This window comes from Chironomus tepperi, unplaced genomic scaffold, assembly GCF_022539635.2.
Source record: "Chironomus tepperi strain 1889 unplaced genomic scaffold, CSIRO-AGI_Ctep_v1 contig_58, whole genome shotgun sequence".
Lineage (NCBI taxonomy): Eukaryota > Metazoa > Arthropoda > Insecta > Diptera > Chironomidae > Chironomus > Chironomus tepperi.
Window position 1 is genome coordinate 1,413,165 of NW_027226180.1, and position 26,343 is coordinate 1,439,507.

Consider the following 26,343-nt stretch of genomic DNA (forward strand, 5'->3'; position numbering starts at 1 on the left):
GTTCACTGAATTGTCAAAATTAATCGACACGGACTTGATCAGCTTTTTTGACAATCAACTTAATAAGGAAAATTCAATCCAACGAGGAAGTTTTATGCTTAAAAATGTCCTTCCAAGTTCCACGACTGACTACCTTTATGTCACATTAGTAGCTGAGTCTTCTGAGAATGTCACTGGACAGACTATGTATGAGAAACTTGAGAATTGGATGCTGTTGTACAACAAATTTTATGAATTTGAAATAATTCGGGATGGATTTAAATTTAAGGCAATTAAAAATGAGGAATTGAGTAAATTTGATAATCATGTTGAATGTGACAGTCGTGAGTATTTTGAGGAATTGAAATTTAAAAAAATTTTAATTTAAAATTTTTAAATTTGAGGTTTTGAATTCAAATTCAAATTTGAAATCAAAACTTAAATTTGAAATCTAAATTTAAATTTGAAATGTAAATTTTAATTTAAAATCTAAATTTGAATTTGAAATCAAAACTTAAATTTGAAATCTAAATTTGAATTTGAAATCTAAATTTGAAATTGAAATCTAAATTTAAATTTGAAATCTAAATTCAATTTTTAAATCCTTTTTTTTTGTAGAATTCTGCCTTCCAACACCAGAAACATCCTCAAAACCTTCAAATCTATTTTCACAAGAATCCGAAACATCAGCAGAACTTCCACTCGAATCCACATCATCAGATGAATGCAAACCAAGTGACAAATTCAATCGTGGATCAACTTCAGTTTATATTTTTGAAAATAATAACAAATGTATTGAAAATGTCAAGAAACGATCACTTTTGTCAAGTTCGCAGTCATGTGGTGGAAGTGCTACTCACAATATTGAATGTGAAGTTACAAATTTAAGTGAAATTGATGACTTGGTAGTTGCAGCAAGTGAGAATCATCCACAAACTAGTAAGGTTGATGACACTAAAGACGATGAAGTCATTGTGGTGGTGCGAAAGCGTGGAGATAAAGTTTTTATTGAAATTTAAAAATTGAATTGAATTTTTAAAGATTTTTCAAAATTTGGAATTCAAATTTAAAAAATTTCAAGAAACTTAAAGATTTATTAAAAAATTTTATTTTTAAAAATTGAAATGAAAATTTTAAATTCCAAAATTTAAAAAATGTTTTTAATTTTAAGATTCATATAAAGTTTTAAAAATCAAATTCATATTTTTAATTCACATTTAAATTTTTAAATTTCAATTGAATTTTTGAAATTTTTAATTCAAATTTATATTTTAAAAATTAAAAAATTCTAAATAAAACTTAATTCTAATAAAATTAATTGATAAAAAATAAATGAGTTTTTTTATAATTTTTAAAATTTTAAATTTTTAATTTTTTCAATTTTCAGAAATTTTAAAAAATTCAAATATTTAATTCAAAATTCAAATTTTAAACAATTTCGACACAAATTACAAATTAAACAATTTTCCCAACTTTCGCAATTAATCACCTCACATGCGAGTCGACCATCCATGCCGTCAACTATATTTTTATTAATGCTTCTTCCTTTCTACTACAGCAACAATTTCCTCAGTCATTAAATTTTTTAACAAATGCATCAAATTTCTACCCGGTTTCAGTTTGTAACACTTTTTGTTTATTTTGTTGTAATTTGAGTTGCTAGTGAACGGAGCTGATGTGCTTGAACTTTCGTTATGTAAGGAAATTTCGAGGAAATATTGACAAAGTTTGTGGAATTTTTAAATGTTGTTTTTTTGATATTAGAGAATTGAAATTGTTGTGTCTGGGGTCGACGTGATTGTTTACAGGTATGACAAATTTGTGTGAAATTATTAGAAAAAATTGGAAAAATTGAAAAAATTGAAAAAATTGAAAAAATTGAAAAAATTGAAAAAATTGAAAAAATTGAAAAAATTGAAAAAATTGAAAAAATTGAAAAAATTGAAAAAATTGAAAAAATTGAAAAAATTGAAAAAATTGAAAAAATTGAAAAAATTGAAAAAATTGAAAAAATTGAAAAAATTGAAAAAATTGAAAAAATTGAAAAAATTGAAAAAATTGAAAAAATTGAAAAAATTGAAAAAATTGAAAAAATTGAAAAAATTGAAAAAATTGAAAAAATTGAAAAAATTGAAAAAATTGAAAAAATTGAAAAAATTGAAAAAATTGAAAAAATTGAAAAAATTCACCTAAAATCTAAAAATGGAAGTAAAGTCAATATTCAAATTCTCAGTGGTGAAAAAACACAAATTTTCCCCTTTTTTATATTTTTGCACTTGACTTTTAATGAACTTTTTTCGTTTCATGCGTTTACAAATTCATATTTGAGGGTTTAATCGATAAATGAACTTGACAACCAAATTATATTCAAGTGAAAACATTTTCGGATGTTTTGCTGTAGTTTCTAGAAGAATTCCAAGAGTGCGGAGGTGATTTGTGAATTTTTGAGTATTTTTGCCTATCCAGGACCTAAATCAGTTCCAGAAATCATTGAAATCTCGCCATTTAAACCCTAAATCCCATCCAAAATGAGTCACACAATAACGATGTCCATCAAAAGAATCCGAAACGAGAATTTCGAGCCATTCATTAATGACGAAGGCTTTTACAAGGACCGTGGACTTGACCGTCCACCATCAATACAGAATCATAAAAAAGAGGAAGAATTGATCCGAAATGGAAAGGCTTGGTATGAAAGTTTGGATCCACATTTCAGGCTGTATTATCACAATACATTAAGCTCTGCAAGGCGACATGCTAATTTTCTGAATGTCAGGTAGGATGTGAAGGTCTTATGTTGATTTTATGGCAAATTATGGCAATTGGAAGTGCAAAATTTGACTTAAAATAGTCAAGTCAAGTAAAATCAAGTCAATTTAAGTCTAGTCTAGTCAACTCAAGTCCGAAAGGCCTATTTGAGTCTAGATTGAGTGAAATCATGTCACCGACCAGACTCACACTAGTCCTGGTCCAAACACTTCCCCTTATCCATGCCAGAGTCATAGCTTCATACCAATTCAATTATTATTTTCCAATTCCAGATCACCAAAAGACTCACTTGACATAATTTTAGCCAGCGAATATGATCATTCAAATGATTTGTTCCTTAAAAAGCAGGAAGTATTTAAGCAGCCAGAAACAGTGGACAAAATGACATTCAGAAGACTCAAAAACACACGAGATGTCAACATCAAGCCACCAGTTTACTTGAGTCATCCACTGATAAAAGGAGGTATGTGGCGTCAAGTCCAGCTCGAGTCTAGGTCGAGTCTAGGTCGAGTCTAGGTCGAGTCTAGGTCGAGTCTAGGTTGAGTCTAGGTCGAGTCTAGGTCGAGTCTAGGTTGAGTCTAGGTCGAGTCTAGGTCGAGTCTAGGTCAAGTCTAGGTCGAGTCTTGCTCGAGCTCCAGTTGAGCTCCAGTCGAGTCTAGGTCGAGTCTAGGTCGAGTCTAATTTCCCAATTTTATTCCAGGCATCACCGAACGTCTTTCAACTCACAGCGTCAAACTCATCAATTCTGGTCCACATTCTCAGATTACGAATCATGGCTTCAGTCGTCAAAATGTCGATGGCAACTTCTATAATTATTAATTTTGACTGTAGACATGCAGCCTTAATGATTAAAATAAATAAACAATATTTTCGATCCAATTACACCAAAAATAAACATTTTTAAAATTATTTCATCATAAATCTCTTCCTTCCTTATTACCACAAATTACTTAATTGATAACTGGATATAAGCTTCTTTTGCGGTATTTTCAGGATTACCTTATCAAATGTACGTACAATGATAAAAATCACTCCGGAATTTTTTTAGTCCGAAAATACAAAAAAATTCAGTCAATTATTAAAGGTAGACACGACAGCATGTCGATAAAGATGCAAATTATCTCAATTTTCATTATTTCCTTGATTTCAACCGCGTACGGACGTCAAAAGCCACCGGCATGTCTCATGCAACCTGCAATTTTTAACAGCAACAGCAATTCAGATTCAAATGAAGGCAGAGATTCCAGGATTGCTGGCGGCTTACCTGCTGAACATGGACAATTTCCATGGCATGTCCATATGGCTCTGCATGATGATTTGGGTCTGAAAATATGCAGCGGTGGATTGATCAATCCTAAATGGGTGTTGACGGTTTGTATTATTTTTGGACTATATTCTGGACATGCAGGGTCACTTGAAGCCCTGAATAGGACTAATCCGTTGATTGATCCAGAATCTGGAACCAGGCTGGCGTGGCTCTGACTTATTCAGCTTAATTCCAGCATCAAAATAGAGTCAAACCAGCCTGATCTCGAGCATTGGATCAATCAACCGACCAAACACTAAATCCTATCCTCATCCAGTCAGGAACCTGCATCGTATGTGCCTCATCAGCTCTTCTATACCTTGGAGTCATCGATCGTTTGAGTTTTGATGTTCCATGGATGACACATGTCACAAATTATGATCATTTTATAGTCCATGAAGGATATGACATAATGAACTACGAGGATCCATTTGCTGACAATATTGGACTTGTATTCATGCAAAATGGCGGTGACTTCTTGTTGGATATTCCGAATATTAATGTGATTCATTTGCCAGTTGACTATGCTGATATTGATTTTGTTGGATTTCCAGCAAATGCTGCAGGTAAGATGAAGTGATTTTAATTGCTGACTAAATTGATTTTTTTCTAATTTGTGACTGTCAACAGGATTTGGAGCCACAGATGATCCACCAACTCATTCATCTCAATACTTGAATTATGTTGAAATGTTTGTTATGAGTAATGCTGAATGTAATGAAACTTATGTGGATGTGATTACGGAGAATAAGCTGTGCACAAATACACATGGTGGACGATCAACTTGTCATGGTAAGGAAATTGTATTTTAAGGCATGCTGATCGAGTTATCTGCTTTAGTGTAGCTTGCCTCGAGCTGCTCAAAGAAGTTGGAAGCCGGGAAGCCACACGGCGAAGAAAAGAGGACAAATTATGTCTCAGGATAGCATGAGTCTGGCAAAAGTGTTGATTCGGCTAAAAGGCTACGCGAAGGCTTATTTTGGTCCATCTTTATGTCCAAAAACAACATTTTGTCAAGCAATCCCTAACGATACATCTTTTTTGAGCAATATCATGTCCAATTTATGCTCATTACATCCCTTATGTCAATTATTTAAATCCAATCTTCTATCTCTATCCCATCTAGGTGATTTCGGCGCCCCATTATCAATCAGCTCAAATCATCAAGACTTCATTATTGGAGTTGGAAGTTTAAGATACTTTCATGGATGTACCGTCGGTGCACCAGCAGTTTTCACAAGAGTTACTAAATATTTAGATTGGATTGACGAAAAAACAAGTCAGGAACCTGAAGATGTTGAAGAATGTGTTTGTGACTGTGTGTGCCACACATGTCCGGCTGTTGATTCTAGAAAGCTTGAATTGTAAAAAATTTTGAATAAAATTTGAAAGAAAATATTGAATGTGTTTGAAGATTTTGTCATGGTTTGTGGGAAGGATATGCTCATAGCAGGATGGAGGGTAGGCAAGACGGGGGAGAGGGTCAAACCAATATTCAGAATTTTTCAATTTTGAAAGTAATTCTTCAATTATGCCTGGGTTTTTGGATGTAGAAATTGATTACGCTTGAGATTTTCAGTTTCAGGACCAACCTGGGATATAGCCAGAGAGTGAGGATTAGGCGGGGTGCCCAGCCCATCCGACCACCGTCGTCTTTGGTTTAAAATTGTTCAAATCAAAAGATCCACAGCAACTAGTCTAATAATAAGCTAATTACAGCTCCACAAATAATGACTCAACATCCTCCCTATCCCGACCTACATCCATAATTTACAACGCCATCTAAATCACTACCCCTTAATCCCCCCAATTTTGAAATTATGATTGAATTTCTAAAAACAGTCTCACTAACGTCAGTTAGTCATATTTGTACAAAATCCTAGTTAAACTTGTTCCTTAACTTTATCTTATCATCAAATCTAACATTTATGGCCATATAATACCCAAAATATAACACATTTTTGTACTGAAAATTAGTTTATTAAAGTCAGTGGACATAAAATGAAGCAAAAAATTTTATTCCTTTTTTCAATAATTTTAATTATTTCATTTGTGGAATGTAGAAGAATTGCTGGTGGATGGGATGCTGAACCTGGTTCAGTGTCATGGCATGTCAAGGTTGAACCATCAAATGGAAGCTTTAGACGATTATGCGGCGGTGCCTTAATCAAATACAATTGGGTACTTACAGCTGGTCAATGTCTGTATAATGCTAGAGACGTCATTGTTAGGCTTGGTGTTATTAATAGACTTGATGGTGCTGAGCCTGCAATCTTTTGGGTTAGAAATCGAGAGCATATTATTGTGCATGAAAATTATGATGAAAATCCTGAAAGAGGATCACACACAAATGATATTGGACTGATTTATTTAGAGGAATCAGACGAAAGCATACTGGACATAACTGATGAACAAAACCTTCGACTTATTTCGACTGTTCCACTACTTACGGATGCCAATTTAATCCCAGAAGGACAATTGGGAATTGCAAGTGGATTTGGCTTTTATAGTGATGGACCTGATGCTATTCAGTCAATGACCCTTCAACTAGTAGATATGACTGTCATGGATCTCGATCAGTGCATCCAACGTCACGCACCTGAAGTTGTTACTGAATATAATATTTGCACAAACACTACTGGAGGTAAATCAACATGTATTGGTGATGAAGGTGCTCCATTGGTATCCGTTCATGATAATAACATAGTTCTTGTCGGTATCGGAAGTACGGCACTTTTAAATTGTCAACAAGAAATTCCAGCAATATTTACAAGTGTTCCAAAGTATCTCGACTGGATTTTAAATGAAATTGAAGACGCACCTGGAACTGACACAACAACCACAGATTATCCAGAAACAACAACACCACCTGATGATCGAAGATGTAATTGTGTTTGTAATTGCATCACTTGTCCAGCTCCTGCTCCAATAGAACCAACAAAATCTAAACCAAAAGTCAATTACTTCTGGAAAAATTGAGGAGATATAAAGTGAATTTTGAGGGCTGCAAATGCATGTAATTTAGTGAAAAATAATAAAGTTTGTATTAAAATTTTGCAAAACTCAAAGAAAGTGTTTGAACTTGAAATATCCTTAGACTATTCCATACCCACCCACTTCCCTTCCTTCCATCTCTACGCCGCTCCAGTTCTGCGCCGCTCCATCTCTGCGCCGCTCAATCTCTGCGCCGCTCCATCTCTGCGCCGCTCCATCTCTGCGCCGCTCAATCTCTGCGCCGCTCCATCTCTGCGCTGCTCCTTCTCTTTGCCGCTCAATCTCTGCGCTGCTCTATCTTTGCGCCGCTCAATCTCTGCGCACTACATCCACTCCATCAGCTTCATCTATTCCACCTGAAAACATCAGAACCTGACCAACACATTGTCCACCAACTCTCCATTAAGTAATTTACTATAAAATCATGCTTCCTTATCATCATATCAAAAAAACCAATTTACATCAGTTGTATCCGATCCGATATCGAACGTTCTATTCACTTAATTTCGTCAATTTTCAATCTTATCGTTATAAGCACATAATGACTTTAAAAGCTTTTTTAGGGCAATGTATGATTTATATCAAAATAATTTAAAGATAAAGTAAATTTTGATCAAATCAGTGTTAATTGTGAGATCGGACTGAGAGGAAGGTAGGCAAAATTTGACGAATTTAGGACTTACTTTAGACACTGAGACACTGAGACACTGCGACACTAAGTCACTGCGACACTGAGACACTGAGACACTGAGACACTGAGACACTGAGACACTGAGACACTGAGACACTGAGACACTGAGACATTGAGACATTGAGACACTGAGACACTGAGACACTGAGACACTGAGACACTGAGACACTGCGACACTGCGACACTGAGACACTGAGACACTGCGACACTGCGACATTGAGACACTGAGACACTGCGACACTGCGACACTGAGACACTGAGACACTGCGACACTGAGACACTGTGACACTGTGACACTGAGACACTGAGAAGACACTGAGACACTGAGACACTGAGACTGCATAGCCTCATATCCTATACAAAATTCTCATTTCAGATCCATAAAAATGTCAATTTTAAGTCTAAAATCACTTTTCTTATCAACATTGATTATCAACATTGGACTGATTCATCCTGGATTAACTGACGATCAATTCATTTTTGGAGGTGGATATCCTGATTTAGGAATTTTTCCTCATCATGCACATCTGCAAAGTAATGCCTTGATAAACTTACTTGAAAGCACATTGAGTAAAAATGGCGGAAAATTCGGTTCCTTGTCTGCATGACCAAACTAAGGCCAGAGTCATGCTGACCTGTGGCTGTATTTTCTGTCATTTCTACATCATATGCCTTCCGTATCATCAAATTCACAATTCAAAATTCTCAATTTCCTTTTCAGTTTACCATGACTCACATCTCTACGTATGTGCTGGATCCTTAATCCGCTACAACTGGGTACTTACAGCTGCTCAATGTGTCCTACGCTTTGACAACATCCAAGTCTATTTAGGTTTAGTCAATAGAGAAGAAGGTCCAATTCAGCACATTGTAGCTGTAGATAAAGCTGATCATGTCATAATCCACGAAGACTACAATCCGCCGTCAGTGCTGTCAAATGACATAGCTATGATATATCTTGAGAATGCTAAGCCTGAATGGCTTGATCATCCATATGTTGGAACTGTTGATTTACCTCAAAATATTAATGACAATTTTGTCGGTCAAACTGCAACAGCAACAGGCTTTGGTGTTACATCCGACGATGTCGGTGCTGAAATTTCAATGGACTTAAAATATGTGGACATGCCAGTAATTACAAATGAAGTCTGTGCTCAAACATTCGGTAATGTTATCACAGAATCAAAATTATGTACAGGCACAGCAACAGGATCAACATGCGCTGGTGATGAAGGAAGTGGACTTACTGTAGAAATTGAAGGAATCAGAACAATTATTGGAATTGGATCATTCAGAGCTGCTATTGGCTGCACATTGGGACATCCAGCTGTCTTTACAAGAGTCACAGAATTTGTTGACTGGATTAATTATAATGTACAAAATCCACCAAATGGACCTCCAACTGATGACACTTGTGTATGTGACTGTGTATGTCATACATGTCCAGCAAGTGGGGTAAAGGAGGAATTGTGAAGGGGAATGTTGTGATTTGGATTTTGAAGAGGTTAAATAAAGTCTTAAGGATTAGTAAAGAGTTGGTTTTATTGGAATTTTAGGGGATTTGAACCTGACACCCTCACCTCTCATCCAGGGCATGTTCTTGATTGACTGTAGTAGGTTAATTGTAGTATGCAGCCTATTTAGGTATCTTAAATCATTAGTTGCTGATTGTTGATTGAATTTAGACATTCCAAGGGTCTATCCAAGTGAGAGATCAAAACCCCCTGGCCCCACCCATATCCAGGCTATGTCCATGACTGACTGTAGCAGATCAAATGTGACACATGGCCTAATTTGGTGTCTAAAATCAATAATTAGTGATATTTGATTGAATTTTGATCTTCAAGGGGGTACTCAGGTGGGATGTTACCCCACCCCTCTCTCCCTACCCCAAAATCCCAATCTTATAACCTCCTTATCCATCTCTATCCACAAAATCAATGAACATCCTCAGTATCCGTCAAGATTTATACACGAACTTGCCTACCCTCATGTTCCCCGAGGATTTATGCCAGTGATGGGCAACCTTTCATCATTTTGGCTCCAATCTAGTGTACCACAGCACACAAGTTGCCCACCATTGATCAATACTACTCTGCATACCTCACAACTCACCTAATACCAAAAATATCCACAAAGTATGTCAGTAAATTCCTCAATATTCATGGACAAATACAAACTTTCAGATTAAATATCACAAAAATCAGCACAAATTCGCCGTCTTCAATTTCCTTTCAATTCCCTCCAAAAAAAAAAGTCATTCGAGTAGCAAAATGTGATGCAATTTGAGTCAGTCAGTGTCTGCAAGTCGATAAGCGATGAATATTGTTAAAATTTTACTAAATTTCGTGACTTTTTTAGCATTTGTGAGTGGATTTTGTGTGCCACAGGAGAGGAATCATGTCTTGTTGCATGACGGCGATCAGCTTAATGACGAAATTTACAATTTTTCAATACAGACTAAAATTAATGACGATTGTGATCAAATGATGTGGATTAAGTTCTTTATTGAATGGAAATGGAAGTCCAATGATGAAAATTTTGACTTTTTGTCACAGGAAATTCAAACTTTTCAGACAGCATTCAGTTCCTACATTGATGCTTTATTTAAAAATGTTAAAAATCGTCCGATTGAATTGATGTTGGAATCAGTTGACGTTAATATGTTCAATAATCCACAAAAGCCTGAACAATTTACGGAAATCAGAACATTATTCAAGTGTAGGTCCACGCTGCTTATGGTCTCAATGTACTTGGAACAGGATTGCGATGAGACAATAAGAATTATGATGAAAAAATTCCAAATTAGACAATTTTTTGTGTATTTTCAAGAGGAAAGTGTCTCGTCTGAGGTTTATTATGGTGAGTTTGAATTCGATTCCGGTATCATCACATTTATTCGAATCCAGCACCACGCCCGAGTCACGTCGGATTGATGCAATATTATTAATCAATTAAGCGATATGTGCTATTCGAGTAAGGTCATTAATATTCTTTAATTGTAGATTACTTTGAGTCTGATGCTTCAAATAATGACAAATCAAATTATGAAGATAAGGAAACATTCAAAATAAGCATTAACATCGAATTCGAACCTCAAAATGAGGAACATTCTACAAGTAAGTTCATAAAATGTTTATATGAATTCAATATTAATGATGGGTGACTGATCACTTGGTATGTAACTCGGGGTGTCTTTCAAATGTACCTTGTCTGAATGGTAGCTGCCCTAGATTCAGAGTAAGGATGGTCAGACTTAGAGCCGACCATTTCATCTTGTACAAAGTAGAGTTGGCAGGACTCCAAAAGTGGAGTCCAGACTTTTTGGGCTTTTGGAACCCGGATTTCAAAGTCCTGCCAACTCTGGTACAAAGAATGCAACTTATGGTAAACACGACTAGAGTGAGTTATTGAGTAAGTAGCTCGAGGTGTAGCCAAAATGGTCAAAAATCTCCAAAAATACCAAAAATCAATCAATTCCTCATCTTAACATTCAAATTATTCAACAATTTTCCCTCCCATTTTAGCTCAACTTCCTCAAACCCATCAAGCAAGAATCCTTCAAGATCAATTTGAGGAAATTTACGATGACGTCAAAAATGACGACACAACAGACCATCAAACCAGAGACATTTACATCAAGCATGTCGTTCCATTCAAGGATGAGGAATTCAGTTTCTATATAGTTGCCGAAATTCAATTTCCATGGATCGACCCCAAAAACCTGTCCGATCGAGAGTCAAAAAATTATCAAAAATTGCTTCATGATTTTGCTGAATATTCCGAGAAGCTTTATGCTGCAAATCCACTGGCATTAAATTCAAAAATAAAATGTAAAGTTGATGAAATTATTGACAGTTTTGAGAAAATTGGACAGCATTTTATAGCCATTCCAAATGCGCTTATTGTCAATTTTCGATTTCAACCAATTGGATTCGATATTGACATTGAGAATGTGCAGCTTCAAAGTGGAAATACTTTTGATAAAATATTTGAAAATTTTAAATCGAAAGAGCTTTTTAAGGCACACGAAAGAGATGTTAATGATGACGAATATTTTGTGGATCGTGATGGATTTATATTTGATAATTCTATTGGAATTGATAGGGAGAAGCTGAAGAGTTTTTGGAGTGATGATTATGCTGAGTTTGTGGATGATCAGAGTGAATTTTTAGGTAAATATTCAGGACCAAGGGACCAAGGACTGAGGGACTAAGGGACTAAGGGACTAAGGGACTAAGGGACTAAGGGACTAAGGGACTAAGGGACTAAGGGACTAAGGGACTAAGGGACTAAGGGACTAAGGGACTAAGGGACTAAGGGACTTAGGGACTAATGGACTGAGGACTGAGGACTGAGGAATGAGGGACTGAGGATTCAGACCCAAATCCAGCTTTAATTGCCCATTGTTAACAATATCAAAATAATTAATTTTTCAATTTATTTTTAGAAACTCAGCACAGCACTTCAACAATCAATTTTCATGTAGATGTGCCACAAAACAACGAATCCAATAACTCAAATCATCCAGTTTCATCAAAAAATGTAACAAACTCCGACAAAACTGAAGAATCTCAAGAAAACTATGTTACAATTTCACCAAAGGACAGCACTGAAATGACTCAAAATGACAACGAACCTGTTATTACAATTCAAGGCGTTGTTTTGAAAATCAGTCAATTTTCTCAATTTTTTGAGTGCAATAATTGCAAAATTATTATTGACTCAAATTTTGATATGAAAATATATGAATTAGATGATGAATTGGTGGATTACGAGGATTTTGGTAAGGAAATTAGAGAATAATTTTGGTTGTTAATTCCGGGACTGAATGGTGTGTGTGTTGGGAGTAATGCCTGGACTCAGTACATTTTAATATCCCTAACAGGACATTGACAGGCAAATAGGCCTTTTTAAACTATATAAGCATGCTCTTTGCCTCTAAGGGTGATTGGAAATGATATCCTTAACCCGAATAGCACAAACCGATTAATCGATCAAATATCCAACCATAGACTGGTGTGACTCTGATTTAGTGACAGGTTCGGTTTGAAAGGCAGAGTCAGGAATTTGCATCTATTAACGGACTTGTGCTATTCGGGTCGATATAACCAGAATATTAAGATCCTTGATGTATTAATCTCATCAATCTTCTCAATAATTGTAGATTACACCTCACTAGAGTCACAAGACGAGAAATCAGAAACTGAAATTGTTGAAGACGATGAGACACCTGAAATTATGAAACAAGTAGATGATGACAATGAAAAACTTGAAACAGATGAAACTGAAAATGTTTACAAGAAATTTGACCCAAATGATCCAATGTGGAAGAACATCATAGAGACAACGGATTGTGATGAAAAGAATGATTGTAAAGCTTTAATGCCCACAAATGAAATCATCTTACCAAGCTTAAATCATCAAGGAGAGTTTTCCATAGTCGAGAATGTTGACACATATCAGAATGAAGCTGTCGAGACAGTGCCTACCAATGAAAATTATGTGATGGAGAACAAATCTCAAGGATTAAAGATTCAGAGTCAAGTTATTGCAATTTATGTCATATTTGTAATCATTTTTTAAGTTCAATTCAAAATTGAATGATCCAGTGAATAAATGATTGAGATTTTTGATGATTTTATTAAAGGAATCGATAGTTTGATTGTTATGGAATGAAGGATGATGAGTGGGGTAAGGGGATGTGTGACTTAATCCTATTGGGTCCCTCAGTCATTACATGACGCAAAAAACGTAGAATGGATCAAAATTTTTGATTTTTGCAAAGGTATAGGGGGTTGAGAGTATGGAGGGGAGGGTAAGGGGTGGCAAAAGGGGTCACTGAGCTCTAAGGGACTGGTCACTTATTACTTAACGCTCCTAAATCGAGGCTCATTGTTTAATTGTTACAAATTTTCATAGATATCTCTGCTACAAAGATAAGAAAGGGTATCAAGTGAGGGTGTGGGCATGGTGGGTCAAAAGCCATTATTCTACCTTACGTAAAAAGTGAACAGCCCCTAAATTTAGCAAAACTACTATCCAAAAAACACACGTGTCGAATCTAAACTCCTTCATTTTATTACATATAATTTCATGTTTTCGACAAAATTTCAGCCGAACCAGAACTTAATTGCTGACATCAACAAACATCCTCACAAATTGTAATATCTACTACTATAATGTTAAACTGCACATACGCTCATGATTCTACTAAATACTAATCTCATATTTCAATTATGCAACAATAATTGTTCAGCTCTCTTTATACCATTTCGGCAAGGAAGTTTCAACTTTCTCAGTTTTCCTCACACGCGCAAAGTGAGAACTTTTTGAATTAAATTTCTTAAATTGTCAGCAATTTTTTTGGACATTTTTTGTTCATTCATTAATCAATGAATGGAATTGAAGTTGTTTGGTAATTGTAAGTGATGTTTTGAAGTCAAGGATGTGGAATTGATTAATGTGTCATTGTGTCACTGTGTCATGTTTTCATGTGTCGTCACTGCGTCATTGTGCCATTGTGTCATGAGTCTTTGTATCTTTGTGTCATTGTGTCATGTTGTCATTGAGTCATGAGTTATTGTGTCATGATGTCATGTTGCCATGGAGTCATTGTGTCATATTGTCATTGAATCATGAGTCATTGTGTCATGTGTCATTGTGTCATGTTGTCATATGTCGTCACTGTGTCATTGTGCCATTGTGCCATGGTGTCATGGTGTCATGGAGTCATTGTGTCATTGTGTCATGTTTCTTGTAATATGTGGTGTCATGTGTCATGGTATCATGTGTTATGTGTCAATGTGTCATATGCCATGTGTCATGTATCATAACCTTCAAATTAATTTCAATCCCGACCCAATAAAGTTCATTGAAATTCATTTCATTCAGCCATACAGCCACACCACATCAACTAGCAACCGGCAATAATTCTTGTAATTCGACTCCTTACTGCCTTACTACAAAACAAAGTCACATTTACAGTCACATCCATAAACAAAAGAGTGAAACTTTCAATTGTATTTGTTATTAATTGAGAAACTTTATAGTTTCGTACAGTCAAAAACTATTCATTCACTTGCCAAAAGTCAAGGAGCAAGCATCATTAAGCCATAATACAAAAATAAAGTCAAATGAAAGTGGAAGTTGAGTATAAATCATCAAAAGAGTCAAAGGGCCATAAAATGTCACCAACAACTTTAATCTTCGTGATGGTTGTGATGCTGTTTATTGGTGCCGGTGTCTATGTTGCTGTTGATGCAGCACGTCCACAGACCATTGATGCAGCACAAGCTGAAGAATTTCGTCAAGTTTCGAGACGATTTCATTTAAATAAAAATGGACTTGAAGTTCCGATGAAATTTGTGAGTGGAACTGAAAAATTTAAGGAAAAAGTCTTTTATGCCTCAATTTTTATCAAATTTCCGGTGGACTTGATTAATAATACGACATTTGTTGGACGGATAATTGACTTGATTGCTGATGAGATTGAGGATGCATTTGATCGTGAGAATAAGTTTGTTAAAGCTGAATTTAAGCAGCCAGCAAGGAAGGCATTTGAGGATATAATTGAAGTTGTGTATTTGGTGGATTTTGTGGATGGAAAATCAAATTTTACGGATTTTGTGATGCCAATTATGAATCAATTTGAGGCTAGTGCTGTTGAATATTATAAATTGTTGAATGAATTCAGAGAATATGGATTTTTTGTTAAGGAAAGTTATGAAGAATATGAAACGGTGAAGGAATCGATGGAGGATGATGAGGAACCGGAAAATGTTAAAATTAATCCGAAAGTTAGTTTGATTGAAAAGTTGAGAAATTAAAATTTTAAAATTGTGAATTTCAGTTTTATTGAAATTTTTTAAAATGGTTTTAAATTTAAAATTTGAAATTTAAAAGATTGAGAAAGTTAAATATAAAAATTGAATTCAAAAGTGTCAGTTAAATAAAATTAAAAAGGTACAAAATATACTTAATTTAGTAAGAAAACTTTAAAAAAAAGTTTGTTAACTTTTAAAAATTGTTGACATTTTCAATAAGTTTAAAAATATAAACAAATTTCAAAAATTTAAAAATTAATAAACTTTAAGAAAATTTGAAAAATTCAAAATATTTGAAAAATATAAAAAAATTCTAAAATTATAAAAATTCAAATAATTTGAAAAATTTAATGAATTTAAAAAATTTCAAAGACTTAAAAGACTTTAAACATTTAAAAAGTTTAAAAGTAAAGGAATTTAAAAAAAATTAGAAATTTATAAAAGTTTCCAAAAAATTATAGTTAATAATTAAAATTAAAGATTCAAGTTTTTAAAATTAATAAATGAAATATTAAATGTTTTTTTTATTTTCACAAAGATCAGAAATTTAAATACTTATTCGTATATTTTAATTAAAATAAAAATTCTTTATCAAATTTTAACTATGAATTATTTAATGAACTATGAAATTATTTATAAAAATAATTTAAAATTTAATTTCTTTTTCAGGTTTGTGTGACATTTTGTGAAATTTATTCTCAATAAGCTAAATTTAAATTTTAAAAAATGTTGAAAATTGTTTGAATTTTTAAAAACTTTATTTTTTTTACTTTTTTTCAGATTTTTTTAAATTTAATATCTACAAAGCAAAATAAAAAGTTTCAAAATTGAAAATTTTATTTTCATTTTTTAATTTTTATTTAAATAAATTCTTAAAATTCTTTATTTTTTTTCTAATTTTTCCTTCCTCAAACATTTGAAATTCAACAAAAAAACTTGTTTACTTTTCATCACATGTGCTTCAACATGATCACTATTTTCAACATCGTTTCATTTTTTTCCCTCCATATTTCGGAACATTGTGAATATTTTGCATGACTCATTGACACATTAATGTCACATTTTAATTAACAAATAATTTAAAATTATCAAAATTTTATCAATTTTTATTTAAAATTTCGAAATAAAATTTGCCAAAAATTAGAGTTTCGATTTTTGCCACGATCACGTCATCTGCCCGGGTAGCTCAGTTGGTAGAGCGTTGGACTTTTAATCCAACGGTCCAGGGTTCAAGTCCCTGCTCGGGCGGTCGCCTTTTTTTTTGGATGAATTTTTAATTTTTTGGAACTTTTTTTGAGATTTTTTTGGACTTAATGTGTTCAAAATAGTTGCAAGTTCTTCATGGAGGTCGTGGTCAGTTGATCTGTATGACAAGCGGAGGAAGTAAGCACCATGTCCCTTGGAATCTTAAATATCTTCAATTTTAAATTCAAATAAGAAGTCGAAAAATGTCAAAAATTGAACTAAAATTTCAAAAAAATTCAGTTAAAAAATTAAAAATTTAAAAAAAAAAATTTTAATAGATTTTATATCCTTTTATTTATAAAACTAGTATAAACATTGCTCTGTTATAATGTCATTTCATGTTATAATGCACAAAAATAAATGTCAACAATCAATATTTTAGTTTAGAAAATTTAGAATTTTTAGGTAGAAAAATGCAATGATTTTGGAGAGTTTTGGGTCAAATTGACTTTAATTTAGGGGTTGATCGGTTCAGGGGGGTATTAAGGTACCCCTGTTAGGGGTGCTTGTGGTCCCCATGCTTAGAGGGACTTAGGACATTGTTGTAATCCTTCCAAGTGATTTTTAATCACATTTTAGTATCAAAATTTCAATTTTTCATGTAAAGTTGTCAGGACTTCTGGACAAATCCATAATGGCACTTCCCCATGAGCTCCCCACCATCCATTCCCATTGCATTTTCCCCACCAAAACCTCCATAATTTCTCTCAATCTTTCAAATTTTACTTAACAGTCTTCTTTCCCTTCTTTTCCTTAATTTCAACCTTACGAACAAGAACCGGAACTCTCATATGATGCGGCATCAATGTAAACAGAATTCCTTCACATCCCTTCCTCATCCAACTGAATTTTTCTGGCAAGTTTGACCATTGACCTTTATGGAAGAATTTAGCTGTACTTTCATTTGACTGTAATTGCTTGAAATATTTCTGTGCATATTGATCCTTTTTTTGTGGTATTGTTGTCGTTTGGGCGAATCCAATGGACGTTAGTGCTTTACCAACATCGATTGGATTCTTGAGTGGATCATCGATTAAAAACACTTGTGCTTCAACATTATTGCCGGTATTTGTGAATGGGATGAACGTGACTTCTTTGTCCTTGACAACTGTTTCGAGCCAGCCGTAGCCGAGGTTGCCGATGTTGATGCCGGAAATCTAGAAATTGTTGAGAGGATTTTGAGATTAGTTAAATGATTAGAGAGGCTAGGCATCGACCTGACACCTGAATTTAGTCACCAAGGTAGCATTTTAGTCTAGACAGCGACCTGACACCTGAATTCAGTGACCAAGGTAGCATTTGAGTCTAGACATCGACCTGGCACCTGAATTCAGTGACCAAAGTAGCATTTGAGTCTAGACATCGACCTGGCACCTGATTTCAGTGACCAAGGTAGCATTTGAGTCTAGACATCGACCTGGCACCTGAATTCAGTGACCAAAGTAGCATTTGAGTCTAGACATCGACCTGGCACCTGAATTCAGTGACCAAGGTTGCATTTGAGTCTAGACACCGACCTGACACTTGAATTCAGTGACCAAGGTAGCATTTGAGTCTAGACACCCACTTGGTACCTAATTAAGACACCCAGGTGACACCTAGCATCAATCTAGACCTAAATACCCAATTGCTCATCAAACCAGAAATCCCTAAAACCCCTACAAACCTTAATAGGAAGCGATTGATCGGATCTAAAAGGCAATCCAATTGGTGGTCGATGATTGACCATCAATATCGGTCCACTGTTCTGCGTTGGCTGAATTTTAGTCACAATACCTCTCTGTACAATCTTGTCGGTAATAAAATGTCTCGGAATATCGGATGCTTTAACGAATTTTTTAAGCGGTCGTTTACGATAACAAGCATAAATCAATAAACCAGCACTAACACTGTAAAAGCCGAACTAAAAAAGAGAAGATCAACAATATTATTGTATTTGGATGAGATAATTTTGTAAATATTATTCATACCTCCGTCATTCGGTTATTTTCCTCAATTTTCTTGACCATCGCGTCAATGCCATCGCGTATTTTTGTCAACATAATCACAATTCAACTTTAAATACTCAAAAAAACTTAAAAATTCAAATATAAAAATAATAAAAAAAATATTAAGTAATTCTTATGAGATATTTTTGAAGAGTGACAAAAACAATAATAAGAAGTTGATGAGCGAGGGGTAGGAAGCTATGGAGAGTATCGAGCCGAATGATGTGATGATGTAAATTTTTTGAAATTTTTTTTCAACGTCCAATTTAATTCTTAAATAAATTTGAATATGATTTTGATGAAATTTGGATTTTTTGGGGTACTATTTTAGGTATGGTGGGATTCAAGAGTAAAAATTCATAAAGATGAAAAAAGAGGCTTTAACATTAAAAAATGACTGCTGCAAATTGTGTTTAATACAGAATAAATATTTTATTGTTCAATTTGTATAATATATTAATTATAATCCCAACCTATAAAGCTCTAAATCTATTAATTAACAAGATAGACCTAATTTGACATTATACATATTGCTTTAATGACTCCAAAAAATCTAATAAATCTTGAATTTTTTTACTATAATAATAATCTTTTGACTGTTCAAATAGCTCAAAAGCATTCAAATTTGTTGGCTCAACTTCCCTAAGTAAAAAGTCTTTTAATGATTTTTCACTTCTTTTAAATATTTCTAACATATATTCCGTATATACTGTAATATCCTTGCCAAGAACAACAAGAAATAGCAACAAATCACTCGGATGTGAAAGAATGATGTCCTGAATTTCAGTCACATTAAAGTATGACTCATAAATATCCAAAATATCCGGAAATTGATCTTTTTCTATGAATGGATTAAGAAGGAAGCTGATTGGAAAGCTTATTAAGTCATCATAAATAGTTGTCTTCCTTAAAAGCATTTTTTGCATGTCTCGGGTTGTGTGGGCGACAAAGAAGTTCCATAATACCTTAAACTGATCATTTTTGGCAGTTGACATTAAAAGAACTAAATGATTTTCAAAAATATTGTAAATTTCAGCATTTGAATAAATTTGACCTACTTTATTAAGCAATTGATGGAAATTGAAATGCTCAACTTCCTTAAAGACATTCCTATACAGTTCCTTTTGATCAGATATGCTGTATTTGTGGTCAGTAAAATTCAAAAAAATATCCGTTAAATTTACATTTTTTAATTCTTCAAATATTATGCCTGATAGTGTGAGTTCCTTGAACTCATTGAATGTCAAATTATTTGCAATGGAACTAAAAACATAAGTCGAGTCATTATTGAGCTTTAAATTGTCATCAAGCTTGTAAAAGTCATGAACAACATTTATATCTATATAATATTTACTTCCTGACTTTTCATAGCAATATTGGCTGAACAGAAGGGCTCCTTTCTGATTTTTACCCTTAATAAGCCTTTCATACTCATCGTCACTAACGTATAGCCTGACTTGACTTTTAAACTCATCATATTGAACTTTTTCATGCTTTATTTTAGGATATTTAAATTTAGACGTATAATATGTCTCATTCTCATCAATTTGAAGCATACTTTTCAGCACTTTTGGATCACGTTTAAAGAAATTACAAAAAAATAGGAAATTTTGTGGACCAAAGAAGTCAGTCATTAAGGATTTCTGATGTTTTGTGGTAAAAAGTCTTGAAATTTGTTTTTCAAATGGTTTTGAATTTTCGGGAGTTGGAGATTGAATGTAGGAATTGAAAAAGTTTTCAATTTCTGTTGGGATTTTTAGGAACATTAACATTGAGATTCTTAGGTCTGCTTCCTCTTTTGAAGGCTCATCATCCGCGATGTAAACATTTTCGATCAAATATTGTGCTATGAAAAATTCAGCAAATGTTCTGTGGGCAAATTTGATGTTATTTAGGTCATTAATGTACAAAATACCCATTCTAGAGATTTCGTCACTTGTCAGTTCCGCTGGAATCTTTTGTCGCATTATTTTTAGTTTCATTGAGATTAATATTAAAAATGGATTGTTTCGTGCAAGTGATTTGATTGCAAAGGATTGATAAAGCTTCATCATATCAAAACTTCGATGATCTGTGAGGGAATTGCCATAAAATTTCAAAGCAAAATCACTTTTTTGTTGCCAAATTTCAATTTTCTTTTTAATGAATTTTTGGTAAATTTCGTAAATATTTTCTGACTCATAGATTTCTACATCACTTGCGATTAATTCAGTAATCATTCCTAGCATTAATGGCGTGTCAAAGCTTTGATTGGATCCGATTGAATTTACAATTTTCTGGACTTTATTGAGATAATTCGGAATTTTGGTTTCGTCAATATTTTCGGATTTTAGGAATTTTTTGATGAAATTTTCTTGTTCTTCTGAGTCGAAAGGAATCAAATTGAAGATTTGAACTGATAAACTAGTCATCAGAAGTTCAGAATACAGTGGTCTTGTACATACTAACTGAACATTGTCTGTAAAATCCTTTATCATGCTCAATATACCCAAAACATGCTCACTATAAGCAGGTGAAATTTCATCAAATCCATTCCAGAATAAAATCAAATTTCCCGACTTGAAATTATCTTTAAACATTTGTCTCTCGAATTCGTTAACGGAACTAAGTTCGAAAATAGTTTCAAGCATCTTTTCAACATCATCCAAGGTTCTAATACCCTCGTACAGATGCTTATAATCCTTCAAATCAATGTACGAAACCCATCGAGTTGGAAATATTTTCTTGAATTTTATTGTGAACTGTTCAAAAGTGACTGTTTTTCCTGTTCCTGCTTCGCCTGATAAAATGAATAATTTTGAATCAATTGCGGTTTTTAGAACATGTTCAAACTCAAGAGGATCGGAAACTGAGGACAGTTCCTCATTAAAGGAATTCTGTTTTACACAATTTTTAAAATAACCACTTTTCTTTATTCTATCGATTGTGTTCATCTGATCAGACATATTTTGACTTATGAATTCTTGATAAAAGGTTTCAAATGTTTTGTTCGATTTTGGCAAGTATTTTAAAGAACAGCGTGGATTAGCTTTTCCGACTACATATTGTTTAAAGTTGTAGTAAATTTCACGAATAAATTCATTCTGAAATTTCCGCTCAACATAAAATTTGGTTGTATTTTTAATCATTTCATGCACGACTAGTTCCTGGCCATTTAAGACACTAACAATCTGATCAGATGTCAAATAATTAAAAAGATTTGAATTAATTTTGTCCAATTTTACGCTTTCTTCTTGGAAAGTGAAATTTGAATTTAAAACTTTGTCCTTTAATTTTTCAGTCATATTTTCCCACGAATGTGAAATTACGTCTGATACGTAATGCAAGTATGGATCAGTCAAGTCTAATGATTCCTTATTAAGCATCTTATGGATGTGATCGGAAGTCAATTGATCATAAATGGTCGAATTTTTAGCAAATAAATCCTCAAATTCAAGATTAATACCTTTATACAATACAGGAGCTTTAAAGACAGACATTTTGTCCTCATCAGACAATTCATTGAACTTATAAGTTGTAGGATAAAGGAAGTAAGCGACAAGAATGGCAATAACTATCCCAAGAACACCTAAAATACCTCCAACAATTGAAATGGTTTTAAATTTTGAAATTTTTGCATCCTTAATTTTAAGTACCTGTGCGTCGCGGCTAATGATCTCTGGAAGTGCCTGCTGCAATTCTGGAACGACCTTTCCCTCGTAGAATTCAAAGAGTTTGATGAAAGTTGTCCGTACTTTGGCTAGTTTTTCGGGTAAGTTGCGGTAGAAAGTAAGCAAATGGACAACACGTACGATCAGCTCAGCATGATGAACTTCCTCAGGATAAGAGTCATAGACGAGACTGATGATTTCTTCCTTTCTAGCATTTTCCTTACATATTGTGGATATTTCCCCAAATGCGATCATGGTCTTCCGGTCATCTTTTATGTATGGATTGGCTTTATTTTTGTAGACCAAGACCATCACATAATGACACAATTCGTGGATCAATACAGCCAATGTCTCATGTTCTGTAGCTGGATCAAGAAGTTGCTTAGCTCCGATGAACACTTTCCCAGAGAAGTAACATATTCCTTGGGTCGTATCATTGGTCGTTGGATCGACAAAATTGACAGCTTCACGATTAAAGTCGAAGACAATCTTGAAGTTTTTGGAAGCAGCCACAATCTGAAGGATAATTTTGGTGAAAATATTCTGACTTAGCAGTTCGAATGCTCTCTTAACTATATCAAGTTTGTCCTTGGCTTCCGTTTCATCGAAACATGCTGTGGAATTGGCAACAAGTGTGTGGATATGCTTCTCAAGAAATGGTTGTGAATATTTGTTCTGGATATCTCGGATCTGTCGTTGAATGTCGTAATCGTCAAGTTTTTCGTAATATTCAGCCGGGTCTTCATGGGAACCAAATCGTAGCTTCTTACGCAGCAATAAGTCGAAAACCTTAAATGACTTGCTTTCTAATGCAACCATTAATGCTGACTTATTCGAAAAATCGAAAAAATGACGCAAATCTTGATGTTGATCTAATATTAATATAAGCTTGCTTCTATCATTGGAAGTGATTAGCTTGTGAACTTCCTCAGTCACATCACAAAAGTCCTTTAACTTCCCGGTACATTCATTCGGTTCAAATGATTGCGAAAATGTCAAATTATTCTGCAGCAAAATGTACAGGACATCAAAATGTTTATTATCAAATGCCATGGATTGAGCATTGACTTTGTTGTCCATTGAGCATGTCTTCATCTTTAGTTTGATGAGAATATTGACGATATCTGTGTTTCCGATCTCTGCAGCAAGCAGCAACAAATTAAAGTCACGAGAATCAGCCAGCAAATCCAATTCAATTAAATTTAAATCAGATTGATGTGAGAATTGACTGATGATGCCTAAATGTAAGGGAATTGATCGATAATTTTTGGATAAATTCTTAATAGTCAATGTCCATTTACCTATGTGATTATTCTTCAAAGATTTTGCCAAGAAGTCAGCCACAAATTCGCACAACTTTAAATTTTCTTCCCAGTTCAGCTTTTTTGGATGCTTGAGTTCGAAGAACTTCTCATTTTCCTGTGACTTCCACAAAATTGTCCATTTTTCTTCATTTTCAGACACCAACATATACACCGGAGATCGTTCGTCATATTTTGAGTGAATTTTCTGAAGATCTGCAGCTTCCAGTCCAGGAACAGCATCAGGGAATTGAAATTTTGTAAGCAAGTGGTCTGACTGCTTAGTTGAGCTGCTAAACTTAACCCGTTGTAAGAAATCATCCTTAGATGTGCATTGTATAATGACAGGATCAATTTTATCAGTCAAATTAAGTGGCACATGAATGAATTCATCTATATCCACTAGCTCATATCCTGTCGTGATCTCATTTAACTTCTTCTTATTTTGAACTAAAAAATTAAATATAAAGAGTCAAAAAGAAATTCAGAATTCTGATCAATTCACAAAAAATAAAAGGTTGAGCACCACTGGACTTAAATTTATCATAAATAATCCTGATCATATGTTAATATCAGACTACGACATCAACTAATTGCCTGCTAATTTATTTAATTAAATTAATTTGTATTTTTGTTGATATTCGATCGTCTACAGTCACGTGTTTACTTGGATGAATCACAAAAATTGGAATTCCCGGCACAAAATAAAATTCTAATTAATTAACACAACAAGACTTACCATCTAAATATCTAGACTGCAACTTAAATCCATTATTTTGAATTTTTGTGGATTTTTTATTAAATATTTTCACTTTTGACTGTTTAATGCCCATGGCTGTTTAGTCACTTAATGATATTTCCACTAATAATTTAACTAAAGCACTCGACACATTTTGTTATTCATGATTGCTGTTCAAAGGCCGACACAAAACTGAGATATATTTTTTATGATAAATCTTGTTAGCGCTATTTTGATCGCAAAACTTAGCATTAACATTTTGTGTGTCCAAGAGATTTTTTTGTATATTTTGATGAAGCTTTAGTCAAGACACAAATGAGAAGAGAAATAAAATTAAGAGAATTTTTTGGGAATTTTTCTTTTTTTAAAGTTTCTCATTTGAAAGCTCTTGAGCTGAATAGGAACAAAGTGCATCACAAGAGGAAATCTCTGGCAATAGACCTGACTTACTCTGTCGAAAATGCAGCACCAATTTTAGATTTAGAGTAAATGGTTCATAAAGCTGAAGTTCTCTTCAGGCTCTGAAGGCTTATAACATTAAAAATGACTAAAAATTGTGTTTAATACAGAATATTCATTTTATTGTTCAATTTATATTTTATATTGTATAATATATTAATTATAAATCCAAATTTTAATACTATAATTAACAACATTCGACCTAATTTCTACCACATATCAAGTTCGTTACTGCTTAGTTTATGTTAAAAATTTTTATAAATGTTAGTAATATATTGCAATTAAAATAATCCTAAAAAAGGGAATTAAAAGATAAACACAAAGGACTATAGTTCACATTATCCTGGACTAGATCCTTGTTGAGGATTGAGTTTTAAGGCAAAAGAAAATAACGTTAATACAGGATTCAACAGTTGAGTTTGAGAACTTATAAAGGTAAGAACTAAAGGTTAAAGGACAAAGGGTAAAACTAAATAAAAAAAACCATAGTAAGGGTTATAAAGGCTAAATATAAATTAGCACGTGGTTTACAGAGTACTTTTAGCAATTGTTTAATTAAGGAGTACTTATCGGTACTACACTAAACATTTCATCGCCAAAAAATTTCAATATTTCTCTAATTTTTCCAATAAACTTGAATAAACATTAATATTATAACAAGTATTTATTCTGTAATCTTTGAAATGATTACAAAGTTCAAAACTATTAAATTTTGTTGGCTCAACTTCCCGTAGTAAAAACTCTTTTAATGATTTTTCATTTCCTTTAAAAAGATTTAATAAATATTCAGTAAATTCTCTATTGTATCTTCCATGCACAGCAATATTTAATATGAAATCACTTGTTTGTGACAGAATAATTTCCTGCATTTCAGTCACATTAAAGTATGAATCATAAATATTCAAAATATATGAAACATTAAATTCTTTTGATTTCTGTGTAAGATATAGAGTGAAATCTCTTTTTCTTAAAAGCTTTTTTTGCATGTCTCGGGTTGTGTGGGCGACAAAGATGTTCCACAATAATGTGAAATTAACATGTTCGTATCTAATCATATTAGAAAATAAGTAAGTATCAACTATATCAAATAAAATCATTTCAACATTTGAATCAATTTCAACGATTTTTTCTAAAAATTCATATTCTTTGTGTATAAAGATAATGTTAGTAAAGGAATCATTTAAAAGTTCCTTTTGTTCAGATATGTTAAATCTGTTCGTAAAATAATTGAAAAATATTTCAGTTAAATTACCTATCGTTGAAAATGCAATGCTATTAGTTATTATTCCTGATTTCATGAGTTCCTTGAACTCGTCGAATGTCAAATTATTTGCAATGGAATTAAAAATATAAGTCGTGTCATTATTGAGCTTTAAATCGTCATCAAGTTTATAAA

The 26,343-nt window shown here is 33.4% G+C and overlaps 6 protein-coding genes and 1 non-coding gene across 8 annotated transcripts; 5 read left to right on the forward strand and 2 right to left on the reverse strand.

Annotated features, from left to right (window-relative positions):
• The first annotated feature begins 2,522 nt into the window (after positions 1 to 2,522).
• Positions 2,523 to 3,587, forward strand: LOC139100354 (cilia- and flagella-associated protein 276). The gene is made up of 3 exons (XM_070652972.1): positions 2,523 to 2,755; positions 3,021 to 3,211; positions 3,449 to 3,587. The coding sequence occupies exons 1-3, from the start codon at positions 2,526 to 2,528 to the stop codon at positions 3,565 to 3,567; spliced, it is 540 nt and encodes a 179-aa protein (XP_070509073.1). The 5' UTR covers positions 2,523 to 2,525; the 3' UTR covers positions 3,568 to 3,587.
• Positions 3,588 to 3,835: 248 nt separating this feature from the next.
• LOC139100202 (brachyurin-like) lies at positions 3,836 to 5,450 on the forward strand. Its single transcript, XM_070652808.1, has 4 exons — positions 3,836 to 4,119; positions 4,332 to 4,620; positions 4,685 to 4,846; positions 5,181 to 5,450. The coding sequence occupies exons 1-4, from the start codon at positions 3,847 to 3,849 to the stop codon at positions 5,420 to 5,422; spliced, it is 966 nt and encodes a 321-aa protein (XP_070508909.1). The 5' UTR covers positions 3,836 to 3,846; the 3' UTR covers positions 5,423 to 5,450.
• Positions 5,451 to 6,048: 598 nt separating this feature from the next.
• LOC139100144 (collagenase-like) lies at positions 6,049 to 7,126 on the forward strand. The gene has a single exon (XM_070652747.1). It carries the CDS (start codon positions 6,056 to 6,058, stop codon positions 7,031 to 7,033), a length of 978 nt encoding a protein of 325 aa, XP_070508848.1. The 5' UTR covers positions 6,049 to 6,055; the 3' UTR covers positions 7,034 to 7,126.
• Positions 7,127 to 7,669: 543 nt separating this feature from the next.
• LOC139100151 (brachyurin-like) lies at positions 7,670 to 9,271 on the forward strand. Its single transcript, XM_070652756.1, has 3 exons — positions 7,670 to 7,700; positions 8,116 to 8,273; positions 8,461 to 9,271. Exons 2-3 carry the CDS (start codon positions 8,126 to 8,128, stop codon positions 9,210 to 9,212), a joined length of 900 nt encoding a protein of 299 aa, XP_070508857.1. The 5' UTR covers positions 7,670 to 7,700; positions 8,116 to 8,125; the 3' UTR covers positions 9,213 to 9,271.
• A 7,469-nt stretch (positions 9,272 to 16,740) lies between these two features.
• On the forward strand, positions 16,741 to 16,813 carry TRNAK-UUU (transfer RNA lysine (anticodon UUU)). The gene has a single exon. It is a non-coding gene; the product is annotated as a tRNA-Lys (tRNA).
• Positions 16,814 to 17,079: 266 nt separating this feature from the next.
• Positions 17,080 to 18,965, reverse strand: LOC139100085 (uncharacterized). Its single transcript, XM_070652678.1, has 3 exons — positions 18,781 to 18,965; positions 18,477 to 18,713; positions 17,080 to 17,967 (listed from the first exon to the last, which is right to left on the reverse strand). The coding sequence occupies exons 1-3, from the start codon at positions 18,850 to 18,852 to the stop codon at positions 17,533 to 17,535; spliced, it is 744 nt and encodes a 247-aa protein (XP_070508779.1). The 5' UTR covers positions 18,853 to 18,965; the 3' UTR covers positions 17,080 to 17,532.
• A 240-nt stretch (positions 18,966 to 19,205) lies between these two features.
• LOC139100315 (uncharacterized) lies at positions 19,206 to 24,668 on the reverse strand. 2 transcript variants are annotated; one of them, XM_070652941.1, is made up of 4 exons: positions 24,489 to 24,668; positions 23,750 to 24,199; positions 22,434 to 23,686; positions 22,205 to 22,366 (listed from the first exon to the last, which is right to left on the reverse strand). In XM_070652941.1, the coding sequence occupies exons 1-4, from the start codon at positions 24,580 to 24,582 to the stop codon at positions 22,352 to 22,354; spliced, it is 1,812 nt and encodes a 603-aa protein (XP_070509042.1). In that variant the 5' UTR covers positions 24,583 to 24,668; the 3' UTR covers positions 22,205 to 22,351. The 2 variants fall into 2 exon arrangements, with proteins under 2 accessions (XP_070509041.1, XP_070509042.1); XM_070652940.1 differs by having other exon boundaries at positions 19,206 to 23,686.
• Positions 24,669 to 26,343: the final 1,675 nt, after the last annotated feature.